The sequence below is a fragment of the Paroedura picta genome, chromosome 9 (assembly GCF_049243985.1).
Source record: "Paroedura picta isolate Pp20150507F chromosome 9, Ppicta_v3.0, whole genome shotgun sequence".
Taxonomy (NCBI): domain Eukaryota; kingdom Metazoa; phylum Chordata; class Lepidosauria; order Squamata; family Gekkonidae; genus Paroedura; species Paroedura picta.
This window is the reverse complement of record NC_135377.1, coordinates 64009034-64025293: the sequence shown is the minus strand read 5'-3', so window position 1 is coordinate 64025293 and position 16260 is coordinate 64009034. Positions and strand designations below refer to the sequence as shown.

The following is a 16260-nucleotide window of genomic DNA, read 5'->3' as shown; positions in this document are numbered from 1 at the left end:
CAACCAAACACAGGAGTGCAGCCTAAATGGAGTCAGTTTTATCCATGCAGGCTGAACCAGGGTGTAGTCCTGCTTTAAGTTCCCAGTTAGCTGAAGGAAAATAAATATCTAGAAATGTTGTGTGTGTAAACCATCATTCTTTCAAGAAGAGAGGGGGTGGAGCAGTCAACATGCATGAGTCCGGTAATCTGGGTTTGTGAACATTTTTATATAGCTGGTTAACTGGGTGTCTGAATGCGGCCAGCCCATAGCATAGTCTGTTTGCATTGGTTTTCTCCTAGCTGCTGAAGCTTAGTTAAGTGGTGGATTTACATGAGCTGTGGGTATAAAATGTTTTGCATATGAGTCCTTTTAGAAATGATGTAGAAGTATAACTGCGCTGATATACAAGAAGCTATCTCCTGTTATTTCAAATGAAATACATTTGGAGGTACAAAATACTTGCTGATCAAATTGTCTGTTCTAAAATGGTTTCAATAATAAACACAAGTTTTGCAAATAATATACATTTAAAAGGTGGCATTGTTTTCACATGAACTTTATCATGCCTACCAAGTACCTGGGCTTTAGTATGTTAAGTGTATATACTAAGCTGCATTTGGCCTTATTCTGGATGACTTGGGTATCATTAATTGTGTTTGAGAAGTCAAGGTGGGCACAGTTCCTTCATATTCCATAAAAGTGACATTGGTTTTTGTTGCTAGAGCCACGCATGTTGCCTAACTGCATTTAAATGCCCTCCAGGGCAATTGTCATTAGTACCCCTGGTTTATAAAGTCCCTCTCTGAAATTGACATATTAATGTTTGGGGTCTTGAATTTAAATTGTCTGTTTTGGTTTTTTTAATGCAGGCTACATTTCACACCCCTTTTAGCACGCTGGGTCAGAGTCCAGAAGGATGTTCCTCATATGTATTTCCAAAAATTATGGGCTTAGCAAAGGTGAGGACCTATTGAAATTTGAGATTCTGTGGTATAGGAGGCTCATTTTATCATGAAAAACACTTTCAGTTTATTTTAAAAGTAACATTTTAAAGTCCTTTTGTGATTTTGTGCAGGCAGATTTGTTACATGTACCCCGCCACACACACACCACCCAGGTTTCCAAATGTCCTATGTATAAACACTTCTACACATATAGTCTCTATAACATGTTCATAGGAACATGCCTAAGTTGGGAGAAGAGGAAGAGGCATAAGGAGGACAGGCTCTTTTTGGTTCTGAGTCCATCAGAGCAGACAGAACGCTTAACTATAAATGGAATCGGCATACCCAGTTCTGTAAGAAGAAACAAATAACACCCACAGGTAGTTTTGAACTAATACACTTCTGATCTTCAAGCTGGCATCTTACTAATTGAGCTATACAGCCTGACTTGGAATCTAAAGCGCATAAGTAGCTTACAAAGGTTTCCCTCCAAAGCATAATTAGTGCAGTGCCATCCACCCCACCTTCACTTAGAACACCTTCTGCTCACTTAGATCATCTGAAGAGCTAACCAAAAGAATAAAGCTATGTTGCCATAAGCACAGTGTTTTAAGGATGTATGCTTTGAACGACATTTCTGCATGCACAGCTTGATTCTGATTATCACTGAATTGAAGCCGGAATCATAGAATTATCGAGTTGGAACGGACCTCCAAGGTCATCTAGTCCAACCTCCTGCAGAATGCAGGAAATTCACAACTACCTGCCTATCACAGTGACTCGAATTCCATACCTAGATGATGCCGCCCCACCCACCCCAATCTTTGGCCAGTCTGGGCTGGAGGAAATTCTCCCTTTGATTTGCATCCTAGTCACATTCTGTTCCTGCATTCTGCACATTTCTTCTTTCTCTGATTTTTCTCCTTCAAATTCCAGGTATTACTCTGCATACTAATGAGAAAAAATTGGATTGCTGAGTTTTTTTCTTTTCTTTCTTCTATGCTGCTGGTTGGTCTTTGCTCGTTGGTCAGTTTCAGCCAGGGGATGACTTTTGAAATTGTAAGGAGAGATTCTTAAAGCTGCTTTCACTTCCGAGTTGCCATCTTAGTAAGAGGAGATTTGGAGATGGGAGGAGAAGGACCTCAGAGGCTCAGAGAGGTACCATGCCACCCTCCAAATCATCCATTTTCTTCGGGGGAATGGATCTGTAGTTTGGGGATGAGCTATAATTCCAGGGGATCTCTAGGTGGTCACCTGGAGGCTGGTGTCCATGGTTTAACCCTGATTTGGAATCCTGAAGAAAATGCAGGTTGTACTTTGCCATGTCAGATGTAACAGCAAACTACTGTGTGCCATAAAACAGAAATAACTCACTCGCTAGTGGTATGTGAGGAGAGGCAGAGGATGCAGAAACCCACACATCTCCAGGCATAGTCATATTAAGAGAAAACTAGGGTTTGATCAGCGTTTTTATTATTACTATTACAGTTATTTTATTCTGATTTTAACACTGTTGCAGGAAATGTTGTACGCCTCCCTGAGCCTCAATGCAAAGGGAGGCAGTTAATAAATCAAGTAAATAAATTAAAATAAAATAACTTTTGCGCCTGAATTGATGCTGTCCTGGAAAGCAAGAATCCTAGCAAGACTGGGAATGCTACCAAACAAATATTGAACAGAATGCCAAAATTAGCAGCTGATGCAACAAATCAGACTGGGAAGTGTTGTTTGCATGTTTTCTTCCATGCAGGCGACTGAGATGCTGCTCTTCAACAAGAAGCTGACTGCGGAAGAAGCCTGCTCAGTGGGGCTTGTGACTGAAGTCTTCCCTGACAAGACCTTCCAAAAAGAAGTGTGGGCAAGGCTCAATAATTACGCGAATCTCCCCCCAAATGTCAGTATTAAAAACCATTTAAATAATTGTATATATGCAATGCTTGGGAGAAGAAGAAGAGCTGTTTTCTTTTTAATACCCCGCGTTTCGCTATCCAAAAGAGCTCCAAAGCGGCTTACAAACGCCTTTCCCTTCCTTTCTCCACAACAGACACCCTGTGGGCTAAGCAGGGCTGAGAGAGCTCTGAGAGAACTGCTCTTAGAACGGCCCTAAGAGAACTGTGACTAACCCACGGTCACACAGCTAGCTGCATGATTAGATTGGGCCCTCCAATTGTCAGTCCGAGGAAGGGGCTAATCGGCACCCTTCCACATCCCGGACAGAGCCCGCCCTAACTCCTCCCCACCAGCCCTTACCGCATTATTTAGTCCGCGGCGCTGCGGGCGGTGTTAAGATAATGAGACTCAGATTGAGAGGCAGAGAGATGTCTGGTCTGGTGTCATGCACCAAGTCCAAGACTTGGTTTAAGCTTTAATCCAAATCTGGCAGATGACGTCTTCTTTTTGCAATAAATGGCAAGGCCTGTTTATTTTTAACTCCTGTTTTTTTTAAATTCCAAAAGGTAGCAACAGTACTGGCTGGTTTAAGCTTATCTTGTGGACTTTTGTGATATCCTGGGGTTTCTTGATGGCCCTGGAAGGGTTTCCCAAATGGGTGGCTGTTAATTAATTTTTAATATATTTTAAAATTTTATTTATCAGGTAATATGACCGTATATTGTCATGTTAACTCCCTCCCAAAATAGCCAATGATGGGCCTGGAGGGGGTGGGAAGGGGAGGGGCCTCAGGTGGGGGTGTATACAGCTCTGCTTCCCAACCATATTCTGCACCATTGTGCCACTTCTGGGGTATCTCGAAGCCTGAGGAATGTTTCTGGGGTTTCTCAATGGTAAAAAAGTTGAGAAAGACTGCACTGGCATAAGGGACCTTCTTCTCATGCAAAATAGTCAGCCATCAGGGCAAACACATGGAGGATCAGTAGCCACAAAAATATACCTCCTGCAGTCACTCAACTAAGAGGTGAGACACAAGCCATTGTGAAACAGGTGCCATTGAGAGCTTACGTCCTGATACTTGGCTAATGCTGCTGAAAAAAGTTACAAAACAGACTTTGTTGTACTGGAATCCTGTTCAGCATGCATTATAGAGAAATTTTCCTTTGGCTTCCAAGAACTGGATAATAAACAGGACTCGTAATTTTTGATTTACATATTGTTGTATTATTGTGCATATTTTTATACATACAAACTTTTTTTTGCTTTCACCTTTAAGACCAACATATTGTAAGAATGGCACACTTCATCAGACAATGAAATGGTAATCACCCAACTACATATATAAAGAGAAAGTCAGTCATGGTTTAGTATACAGTATAATAAAGATGTTTTGCAGATAAACAGGGCCTACAGGAATAACAAACTAAGTTCATAAGGGCATCTTTCATTTTGATTCAACTCAGGGTGAAAGAAACGTTGCAAGGAAATAAAAATGTCAAGATGGAAAATTAATGGACACGGGCCTCCCCAATTGTGGATCCTGGGAGTAATTAAAAGAAAACCTAGAGTACAGGGACACCTTTATGACCAACAAAGTTTTATTCAAGGTACTAGGGGCAAAGTTTTGTCCCTAGTACCTTGAATAAAACGTTGTTGGCCATAAAGGTGCCCCTGGACTCCAAATTTCTTCTGCTGTTTTAGAACAGCATGGCTACTCACTAGAATTTAAAAGAAAACATGTCACTATGTTCAGTCAGTCTCCATCCAAGCAGGGAGAGTTCTGTCCCCAGACCTGAGAATTAAATTTCAGTCTCCAATTACATTGCATCCTATTATTCTACATTAGGGGTCTTCAACCCCCGGTCCGCAGCCCGGTACTGGGCCGCTAAGGCCATGGTACTGGACCGCCAGCGGCCGCGCCTGCCTTCCCCCCCCCCGCAGCAAGAGGGGGGGAAGAGGCAGGCGCAGCCGCTGGCACGCCAGCGACGCAAACACGCACGCACGGAGCCGCCGCGCATGCGTGTTTGCACCCCCTGCTGGCGAAAACGCGCACTTGCGGCTGTTCTGCACATGCGCGTTAGCGCCACCTAATGGCGGAAACACGCATGCATGGCAACTACGCATGCGCATTTACGTGCAGCTGCTTTGGCCGGGCCGCCGGCTCTCTCCCACCCTCAGAGGCGGTCCCCGACTACAAGAAGGTTGGGGACCACTATTCTACATTATGTTACACTGCAATCACTATTCAATTATATTATCCCAAAGAAGGCCTAAAATAAAATGAAGAGGATGTATGGCTCTTTTGGGGGATTATTAGCATATGTAGTGAGATAAGAAAGCAATATCCCTGTTGAGTCCTGGGGATTCCCTTGTTTGGAGTGCTGTAATACACCCCCCCCCCCCCCAAATGACATTTAGTAATTTCCCTGTCTAGTCTGTTCTTGAAGTTCCTTTGCAATAGAACAGCTATTGGGGTATTTTGAACTTTGTGTATGTACAGCTCTGGTTCCAGAAAAATGTTGCTTGGTACTGTTTCTTCCATACTAACCATGGGCGTTTTAATTTTATTTTCTCTGTAGTCCCTGGCAATCTCCAAGCAGTTACTCCGAAGCATGGAAAAGGAGAAGCTGCATGAAGTTAATTCTCAAGAGTGTGAATGTCTCAAAGAAAGGTGGCTCTCCGATGAATGCATGAATGCTGTCATGAGCTTCTTGACAAAGAAATCAAAGCTCTAATTGCTCACCCAACTGTGCCAAGTAGTTTTCTGTAAAGCTAGTTTCTAATCCCTTTTCCTACAACAACAAATGTGGCTAAATTAATATTCCAGGTAAGTATCCAAGATGGTGCCTTAATTTTGACAAGGGTAATCCATTTATTGCATTGATCCCAGAGTTGCTTAAGCCATTAACGGTGGCCACCTCAGATTTCTATCCCTTTTGTATTTGGACATGAATTTATGATGCCAAACACACTGCAAATTCTGGTTTGGGCCACGAGGTGGGAAAGCTCTTATCGCTTTACATGCGGAGCGAATCTCTTTGAATACGACGACAATAGTTTGCCTTCCAAAAGAGGTCACTGATTCAATGTCACCAAATTTTGCAAGCTCCTGAACAGTCGATTGCTGGTCGTGTTGGCCTGAAATGCTGTTTGGTGTCCACCTGTTGTGTAAGAGGAAACACAAGAAGACTGTCATGACGTGTATTAGTAGAAAATCTGACTTAATGTATTCATTTACAAAGTTTTGTTTATGGGCCCAGGGGTTCTGACTGTACAACAGTTTCATATGTTTTGTTGTGTGATATGACGCTTGTTGTGTGTCACAACTGTTTACTGAGCAGATACTTACGACATCTTCCCTAAGGCAGAAGAGCTGTAAAGACTGAAAGGATGTGTAGAGGGATTTTAAAGTATTTTTTAACTACTAAAGGCTGAAAGGATATATGAAAAGATTTGAATAAACAGTCTAATTCTGCAAAGCCTCCTGGTATTGCCAAACTTTTGTTTTGCCTTGGATTTTAATTGCGTTTTCTACCTCTGTGGCTGCCCTGACGCGACATTCAGGTATGTAGCAAGGTTGGTGCCTGCAAATCTAGGAGAGAGCTGAAGTTTTGTTCACCCTTGTGTGGCCGTATTTCACCCAGTTGCATTCTGAAAAATAAAATTTTCTCATTCACGGACATTTGTCATTCCCGACTATAAAACGGCTACAGGGCTATTACCCCAGAGTCTGCTCCCAGTTGATCCTCTTTAACCTGTGGGGTGTATGGATCTTCTGGGGGATTATTAGCAGGTTACTATTTTTAACAGAGATTATTAACAAGTTAAAGATACTAGAGGGAGGGGGGGATACAATCATACATGGCATGATCCTGTGTAATTTGAGCCTTTGGTGCCAAGAAAAAGAGTGAGTGAGAGAGTGAGTGAGTTTGTTTGCTTGAGTTCAGTCCACCAGGCAACCTCAACTAGTTGGAATTGTACATGATCAGGCAGTGGGAGAAACAAGTAGAACAACATACCACTGAAACCACTAAGTTAATTCACTAACTGAATGGTGTTTTATTCCCCACAGAAAAAAAGCTTTGGCTTTACATTGCTATTCCCCTATTCAGATGAATTAAACTGTGACTCTCTCCTGTAAGACAAAGAACATCTTCCACTTCCGTATTCCATCATCTATAGCTTTTTGTGTAGCTAAAGTACCCTAGAGTATGATACCTGATTCTACTTTGTTTCCCTTTTTCAGTCTTCTGACAAGTATAAATTGCACCGAGTGGTCTGTTCCAGAGAGAACATTGCGTAAGGAAGTATGACCTGATTATTTCCTACCTAGCCATTAATTTAGCTTTCCTTATTTGAAACCTCAAAGTTTCATAGGTAGATTTTTTTTTCCTTCACAGAGTTTAACTGTTAGGTTTTAAATTAGCTGCCAGGAGAACAGAGTTAGAGGTTGAATATAAATGCTTTTAGTAGTATAGTGATTACTGAGCCAAATCCTAAATTTAAAACAGGCAAAGAGAGTTGTGTTCCCTAAAGAAACAGGAGTACTTGAAAAAGTACGAAAAATGAGTTCCTTTCTTATTTCTTGGCAGGAATATTAGCATGCCTTTGGAGTTCATCTCTAATTCTTTGGAAGCTGGTAAAAAGTCAGGGGAAAACATACAAAAAGATGTCTATAATTAAGAACTATTGTGGCATACATAGAATTGCTTTAAAAACACCTATTTCTCTTCCTGCACTTTTATCAGCAATTTGGCTTGTGGAAATGTAGCAGATAAAAGATTACCAGGCAGAGAAATCAGGTGCAGTTTCTCTCGTATTGCTCCATCCCAAGAAAAAGTTTCACAGCTAAACTTCTGTAAGCGAAGAAATGCTGTTAAAAATACAAGCAGAGCTAGTAATAAAAGTTGAAGTCCCAACAAAAGAGTGAGAATCATATGAAAACTGGGTAGGTAGGCAATGAGACATTAAGGAGTTGTGTTATAAAGAAGAGGCAAGATAAACTTAAGCGTCTGTGTCTTTCTTTTGAATTTACAATTAGACCCATTCATTGATTTTGTCTATGTTAACGTAGATTAGGTTTTCTCAACCAGGGTTTTGTGAAAGCCTGGTGTTTCTTGATGGCCCTGGAAGGTTTTCCCTAATGGGTGGGAGTTAATTATTTTTTTAATATATTTTTAAAATTTCTTAAACATTTATCAAGTGATATGACCCTATACGGTCATGTTGACCTGCCCCCCCCCCAATTGCCAATGATGGACCTGGGGAGGGGAGGAGCTCTGGGTGGGCGTGTCCACAGCTAAGCTTCCTAACTACATAAAGTTGAGAAAGGCTGGTCCAGATTCTGAACATACTTCAGATGCTACAGCTTCACCACCCAGATCCAGCTAAGTGTGCTATGAGTACCCAAGTAATTTCCATACTCCCAGAGGAGTTTATGCATATGTAGGCACTACACATATTGTTACCATTCAAAAGGTGAGATTGGGTACACTCTACACTTAAAAAAACCCAAAACTAACCACTGTCGAGATGCCCTGTCGAAGGGGAAAGACAAGTGGATCTTTTTCTGCTGTTCTTCCTTCCCCACCAATTGGTTAATTCAATGGGATTCACTGTTTTTTAAAATGTCCATTCACACAGTCTCAGTTGTTTGGAGTGCTCTGCATTTGGATTGGGCTGGGTTTATTTCTATGGTATCATGTGAATGTAGATTTCCCCCCTGTTCAGGAATTATGTATTTCTATACACAACAACTCTAAAAATCTGAGCACTTTGTCGTGCACTGTGTTGTTCAATAATCTTCTTTACATCTTTAAATAGCTAAAACTGCAACCAGTACTGGCTGTATAATTAGATTTTAAGAATGCTTTTAATCCTTATACCAATCAACTGGCATAACCTTTGATTGCTACACAAGAAACAACATGGAGAGAAAGTGTTTTCATATACATTTTTCTCCTGGCCAGTAGGCAGCCCTCCTTCCAAGGGACTAGGAAGGAAATCTAGAGACCAGGTTGCTTCTCCCTTGCAGTCAGAAGTCAGGGCTTAAAGTATGTCAGCTGATCTTTGAGAAGGAAAGGACCCTTCATTCCCAGATATGGTTCTGCTGGTTCCCATCAGGGGGCTGGTTTCCACAATACACAGGCCTGGTCTGGGGTTTCGTACTATTTTCTGTGTAACTGTTATACATGCCACTTTTACTGTTGAGTTTTTGGCCAAATACTGGAACATCACTGGGACATCACTGGTGTGATATGTCATTTCCTATACAACACCAGCAACAAGGCCTGAGCATTACTCTTTATCCAGGTAAATCTCTCTGTGAGTCAGGTGACTGGCAGCAGGGGAGGCAGGGCCTGGCAGAGGGGAATCCCTGCCTGTCAAGGAGGTCTGGCAACCCGGGGGGGGGGGGGATTTTAATGGTTTTATAGTGTAATTTTGTTTTGCATGTTTTAAATTGACAGCCTTTGGAGGGGCAGAAAAGTGGGATCTAAAAGACATGTTGGCTGGCAGGTGGGAAGGAAGCAGGGAAACAGGAGAGGCTGTAGGGGCTGCCAGAAGAGGAAAGAAAGAGGAAATATCAGAGCGTCACCTGGACACAGCTGGTGTGATAATGTCACTTCCTGTGCAACACCAGCAATGAGGTCGGTGCCTTTATCTTTTCCCAGGTCTATTCCCTTTCCCCTGCTGGTTGCCAGGAGGGACCTGGAAATCCTTCCCCCTCCCAATCATATCATTAAAACAATTTAAAAGAGTGTAAAACCCAAAATTTAAATACATGCAAAATAGTTAAAATACATGCTAAAGATATAAACATTGGTTAGGATCATTGATGGAATCAACAATGAAACAAAACAGTGCCCAATTACTGGCGAAACACAGCAATGGAAGGAGACAGATTAATTTGCCTCGGGAGAGAGTTCCAGTGGTTTCTCCTGGTTTGCTACCTCTCTGAACTCAGTTAGGTGGGGCCACCAAAAGCAGATTCTCCAACAATTGTTAGAATGTACAGGCAGCTTCATATAAAGCATTAGGCAGTCCTCTGGGCAAGCTGGTTTATTAATTATATACTTTCTCCCCAGTGGGCACCCAAAGCAGCTTACATACTTCTCCTGACTTCCACTTTTTACTCACAACATCACTGTGAGGTACGCTACATTGGAAGTGTCTAGGACAAGGTGACCCAGTGAGCCTCCATGGGAGAGCAGGGATTTAAACTGGTGCCTCCCAGATGCTAGTGTGAAACTCATATATTGGCTTTTGTACAGTGATTACTGCTGAATAGTAGTGAACCGTCAGGCCTGCCAGTGGTTGCTGCTGGCCCTCATCCATGGATCCTCTTTCAAAGCCCAAATCAGGCATGGAAAGAGGCCTTTCCCATCTCCTTATCTTTTATTAACAGAAACCAAGATTTAAAAGCTAGTAATATTTTTTTAGCTGCCTAGCAAGCACCACAATGGCCACTGCAGAGGGCATTTTTCCATAAAGGTACAGGTCCTGTTTTTTGTGGGGTTAACTCACCTTTTAAAAAAAGATTTCAGATTTTTCTACAAATCTGGGGGCTTTCTCATCTAGCCTGATCATGGCTGCAGTCTCCAGATGTAAGTATCCACAGTAGGGGCAGTGTTGAGAATTAGATATATCGATGATATCTAATTGCATATATATTTGTAATACCTCTTATGATACAACTGTACCTTGCATTCTACAGTATCTTACCTTGCAATTACAGTCGCCATTGGGGCATCCCGTCTGTATGTTCCAGAGCCTTTATACGTGTCGGCCATCTTGTTGGAATATGTTCTGTGCTTTAGGGGCACATGATCTGGCTTTGGTGAATTGTAAACCTCCTGAGGTAACTCCCTGTTAGCAGCAAACATGGCAAAGGAGGTTTCATCATCTACAGAGAGAACAGAAAAATAAGAATTTGAGGATATTATTGGGACCTTAATGTGCCGCCCTCTTACTGGTCCTCTGGAGTGTCATTAACACTGGAGCCTAGCACATGAAAACAACATGCCGCTGCCCTCATTTCACAGAGACATGTTGAAAATTATGCTCCCAAAGCTTAGGAAAAGTCTCCTTTAATTACAAATGCTAATTTTCACTGTTATGTGTTACCCTGGATCCAAGAGACATCAGCTGTTACCCTATCTATGGATTGTATCCCATGTTCATTTTCCTCTGCCGGATGGGTACTTCTGATGATGAGCCAAGTTATTTTTGCCAATTTTTCACTCACCACACAAACACCATTTCTCCTCACCATTCCCTCACCACACAAATTCCACTGTTCTTGATTCTGAAAGTTCCAATGGTGGGGTAAGGTGCAATCATTGGACTATTGCAGAATATTATCGTTCTAGCCACAGCTACAGCAAGAGCATGTAATGTTCTGCTGCGAGAGGTATGGATGAAAAGGGACATGGGATATAAATCTATTTGTTTTTCTACTCCTGTCTTCAAATGAGAAAAGCGGACTAAAACTGAAGTAAATATATTGGTTGCATGGAAAAACCAGTTTGCAGGCCTTTAATAAGATCTGGCAAGCTTCTGTTACATTGTGAGCACTAATCCCATAACCGTTTTCAAGAGAGGAAAATTTTCTCCTTAAGAAAACTATGACACCAGATGAAAACTCTGTGTACGCCATAGCCTACTGATGCAAATTTATTCCAGTGTTTAGTGCCTGCCTTCTCGGATGTAAGTTTCACTTGTGTACTTTGTATGCGGCAAGATCTGCCATGGGGAGAGCAAAGACCTTACATTGAAAAGAGATGGGAATGCATTTTCTAACCTTACAAAGATCATATAACAGGATCACAACAATTTACCATCAAGAGCTGTTAAATCACAAATGTATAGCTCAAGCATGTCTTTTTACTGTCTGTGTTCTATTCAGGAAAATGTGGGATTCCACACACACACACACACACACACACACCCATCTCTTTTTCAACAGGTTTTTACTTCTTTTATTCTTACACTTCTTAAATAAAGTATTTCTCGCAAAATATTGGAGCTTTCCAAATGGGCAGTGTTAAAGCTTTCCCTATCTAGGGAGGATTAATTTTATTGAAATATAATCTTTACTTTATCCCACTTGAGATATTCCTTTAATCTTCTGCAAAGTAGCATTAATGCAGTTTTTGGCCTTTGTTATCATCTCTCTTATTAAGGAACAAGCATGACTTCTCAGGCTGCAGCAGCTAAGGGTTATAACCCTAGATGCAGACTCGGCAAAAAAACAACAACTTCAAAACAAAACAAAAAACATATAAAGATGCTGCAATATGGTATGATAACAACACTTTAGAGTGTTCAACCCCTTCGGAATGCAAGTGTCACCTTATGTTTTGGAGGCTTCAAGATGTCCTAAATAGTAAAAAGTTCTAAAGCAAGATAAAAACAAGCCTTTGTTCATGGCTATACCTGCCCGGGCTATACTTGCCCTATCCTAGCCCTATTCCCTATACATACACACACACACATATATATTCCCACCCATTCAGGAGGCCCAGAGCTGTCAAGAAGCCCCAGGGTTTCACAAAACCCTGGTTGAGAAAGCCTGGCCTAGAAGTGTGTCACTACTACAATTCTACTCCTTTGAGCAAATATTTTTCATATCCCATTTTAGCTTTGACTAAGCTTCCCCCCCCCGCCCCCCATCTCTTCTAGTTTAGATAGGTATTAAAAGCCAAGGGTCCCCACGCCCAATCATTGTTGCTTAGTAGGCTGCTGTTAGAAGCCCCAGAGCAGGTCTGATAAAACTGCCAGCCACCCAGCCCCACCTATGTACAGTATGCACATACGTCGTCCTTCATCTCCACAGGCACACCAGAGGAGCCGCTCCTTCAAGGGATCATGCAGTTTGCAATGAAGTGCCGAGATCTTTAGGAACACTCTATTTATGTCTGCATCATTATCACTGCGCTTCAGCTTCTGATAAGTGACCAATGGTGGCAAGTTCAGAGAAGACCTTGTGGCAGGTGTAATGACAGGTCCCATCTTTCTCGTTCGCTGACACCATGATGACAGCTTCCGCAACGGCATCCTTTTGGAAGTTATCGTGCCTTTCTTTTTAACCTGAGCTCCCGCCCACCCACGCCCTGAGGACAGTAAACTACCACCGTAGTGAACAAAAACAATCTTTTCTGTCTCTTCTTTCTACACCAGCCACAGACAATTTGTTCTAATGGTGGATAACTCTTCCCTAACCCCTACTGCTATGCAGCCTAAGTGTCACAAGAGCAGTGTGACATCACAAGAAGATACGGGGAAGGAAGAAGCCTCATTTATTACAGGCCAATGTTGTTGGCCAACAACTGAACTCCTAAAATCAATGGTTGCCAGATTTTACTCTCATCTAAATAAACCCGGCTACTTTGTTGCTTTCATTTGTTGAATATTTATATGCTGCCTTTCCTACCATATCCAAACAGTTTAAAATATGTAACATAGGTCAAAAACACAACACAGACTTTAACGTCATAAAACAGAGCGGTATAAATAAAACAGTAAGGGGTAGGGGTGGGTGGGAGCTGTCCGGGATGGGGGGGGCAGTGATTGGCCCCTGACCCCGGACTGACAAGCAGAGGGCCTCCCGATGCACGGCTGCTGATAGGCCCCTTGCCCCAGGACTGACCCCCCACCCCCCACATGCCCCACCTTTGCCTCACGGTGGCCATTCCTGCGCTGGCAGACTTGAGGTCGGGTGGGGGCCGGCCAGGATACGGGCCTTCTGCCAGGCCCAGGGAGACCCTCACTGCATCTATGACAGGGCAAGTCTGTTCCTGGGCCCGGCAGAAGCCCCGAGGTTCTGGCCGGGCGGGAGGGGGCCTTCTGCCGGGCCCAGGAACAGCAAATCCAAATGCAGAGCATTCAGAACAACTGGGACTGTGTGAATTGACATTCTAAAAACCATTTGGTGGAGAATGAAGAACAGCAGAAAAAGATCCACTTGTCTTTCCCCTTAGACAGTCCATCTCGACAGTGGTTAGTTTCTTTTTTTTTTAGTGTAGAGTGTACCCAATCTCACCTTTTGAATGGTAACCATATGTGTAGTGCCTACATCCTATATCACTGAATATTATTGTTTCCTCATACATGAACAGGGTAAATTACCAAGTTTAATTACTCTTCAGAAAATCACAGTCACACATTATTCAAGAAAGAGAGCGTCAGTTCATTTTAAGAACAAGAAAACATTGATCTTCGTTCTTGTATAACTTGGTATCTGACACTGACAGTAATTTTCTACAAGAGGAAAACAGTGAGCCCCAGGATAATAAATCCTAAAGCACAATTTCTAAAGAAAAACAATGTGGAACAGAATATTAAATGCATGAAAATGAGACTATAATGCAAAAGTCATACGTAACCTTTCTAGCACTGTCAATATTAGGGCTAATCACTTTAATAATTATAATAATGGGAGGAAATAATGTCTAAAGTCAAGTCATCAATAGTTCATTAAATACAATGACTTTTGAAGTCATTACTTTTATTACTTGGATCCATACCAGGCCCTCCTAGACCGAAGTTATTCCAAAGTCAAATTTTAAATTTCCATTCTAGGGACTTTGACACATTTGAAAAAGGTATTCATGCTATCATATTCAAGGCTTCAGTTATAATTGACTTATTTGGCATCAAGTCCCATTGATGAGCCTTCAGGGAGGGCGGTATATAAATCTAAAAAATAAATAAAATAAATAAATAAATTGAAAGTGGAACTAATACTTTTAAATAAACATGCACAAGATCATGCTATGCAAGTCTAAATGAATATTTATGCCCGCTATTGCAAACACTCACTAAGATGTTCAAATTGAAATCATTGGGAAGACATATCAAAGTCTGTGTGTTACACTGTGAAGATATCCTTTTGCATAAATACAGGGAGGTGAAGAAACTGGGGGACACTGGTCACTGGCTAGAGGCCAGTTAGGCTCCCAAATAAATTTGTTTTTCTGATCTTATGAAACTAAAGTTGCAATCTTTTTACTGGTTCTGCTCCTGTGGCCTTAACAGCAGTCTGACACATGCAGATCCAACAGGCAATCCTAAACTTAAATTCGGCATGCCAGGTTACTACTAAGGGCATTCCATACGTACTATGTATCCATACAAGTAGGACAGAACCACAGTCCAGATATACAATAATTTAGGAAAACTTTATACTGAATGTGTATACAGGGTTGCCAGCTCTGGATTGGGAAATACCTGGAGACTTTGGGGATGGAGTTGGGAGGGGCAGTGATTTGGGGAGGGCGGGGACCTCAGTGGAGTACAAGGCTATGGAGTCCACCCTCCCAAGTAGCCATTTTCTTCAGGGAAACTTGTCTCTTTAGTCTGGAGATGACCAATAATTCTGAAGGAACCTCAGGTTCCACCTGGAGACTAGCATTCCTATGTGTTTACTACTAGATTATTACTATTACTAAATTACTGTATGATTGATGCCTGGCAGCTCAATATGTGAGCCAATTCTATTGACAAGCATTGCAATTTAGCTGAAAAGTAATTGTTAGCATTGGATAACTCATGTTCCAATTTAAGGCATTCTTTTTAGTGTTTAAGAAAAGGCCAAATTTCTTACTTACTTCATTGACCTTGATAGCTGTTTTATGCCTTCCTTAGTTTCTGACAAGAGGGTAGTGTCATCAGTATACTGAAGATTATTCCAGTGTTTGATTGAGTTCAATCTCACTCATAACGATTTCAGCATACAAATTAAACAGGAAGAGGGAAAGAATACAACCTTGGGGCACTACTTTCTCTATTATGAACCAGTTACCAAATGGTCCATATACAATGGCTTCTTGGTTTGCACAGAGCGACTGCATAAGTTTGATCAAATACACTGGTATCCCAAGATTTTGCAGGGCTTCCCACAATTTGTTGTGATCCACACAATCAAAAGCTTTCTTGTAAATAAAGCAGATGTAGACAGCCTTCTGATATTCCTGTAACTTTTCCAAAATCTAGTGCAGGTTTACTATGTGATCACGAAAGCCACGCCCCCATCAAAAGCCAGCTTGAACATCTGGTAATTCTCTTTCAATGGTTTTCGCTATGCATTGTTGTATGATTTTGAGAAGGATCCTACCAGCATGAGAAATGTGGGCTGTTGTACAGTAATTGGAACAGTTTTCTGAGTCACCATTTTTAGGTAGTGGGATGAACACATATGGTTTCCACTCCTCTGGCCATTTATTAGTTTCCCAGATTTTCTGGCACAAAATTGTACACATCTCAGCAGTTCCACTGCTGTCAATGCCCGGGGACTTATTGTTTAGCGATGGACTCAAGACTTGTTCAACTTCCTCCTCAAGAATGGCCGGCTCAAGTTCTATTTCTATTTCTTATTCATTTTGCAGAGAGTGAATTTCCATACTGCATTCATACAGTACTTCTGTATATTCCCGCCACCTGTTCT

General features: G+C 41.8%; 2 protein-coding genes across 7 annotated transcripts in view; one reads left to right on the top strand and one right to left on the bottom strand.

The window, feature by feature from the left end:
* LOC143845078 (enoyl-CoA delta isomerase 2-like) overlaps positions 1-6295 on the top strand; it is a 37470-nt gene extending 31175 nt beyond the window's left edge. For all 6 annotated transcript variants that reach the window (XM_077353101.1, XM_077353097.1, XM_077353102.1 and 3 more), the window contains exons 8-10: positions 852-941; positions 2677-2820; positions 5396-6295. In XM_077353101.1, coding sequence (XP_077209216.1) covers positions 852-941; positions 2677-2820; positions 5396-5551 — 390 coding nt within the window. In that variant the 3' untranslated portion in view covers positions 5552-6295. The remainder of the gene's footprint in view (positions 1-851; positions 942-2676; positions 2821-5395) is intronic.
* On the bottom strand, positions 5665-12904 carry LOC143845080 (testis expressed protein 56-like). The gene is made up of 3 exons (XM_077353103.1): positions 12632-12904; positions 10539-10719; positions 5665-5977 (listed from the first exon to the last, which is right to left on the bottom strand). The coding sequence occupies exons 1-3, from the start codon at positions 12870-12872 to the stop codon at positions 5713-5715; spliced, it is 687 nt and encodes a 228-aa protein (XP_077209218.1). The 5' UTR covers positions 12873-12904; the 3' UTR covers positions 5665-5712.
* Between the last annotated feature and the right edge of the window lie 3356 nt (positions 12905-16260).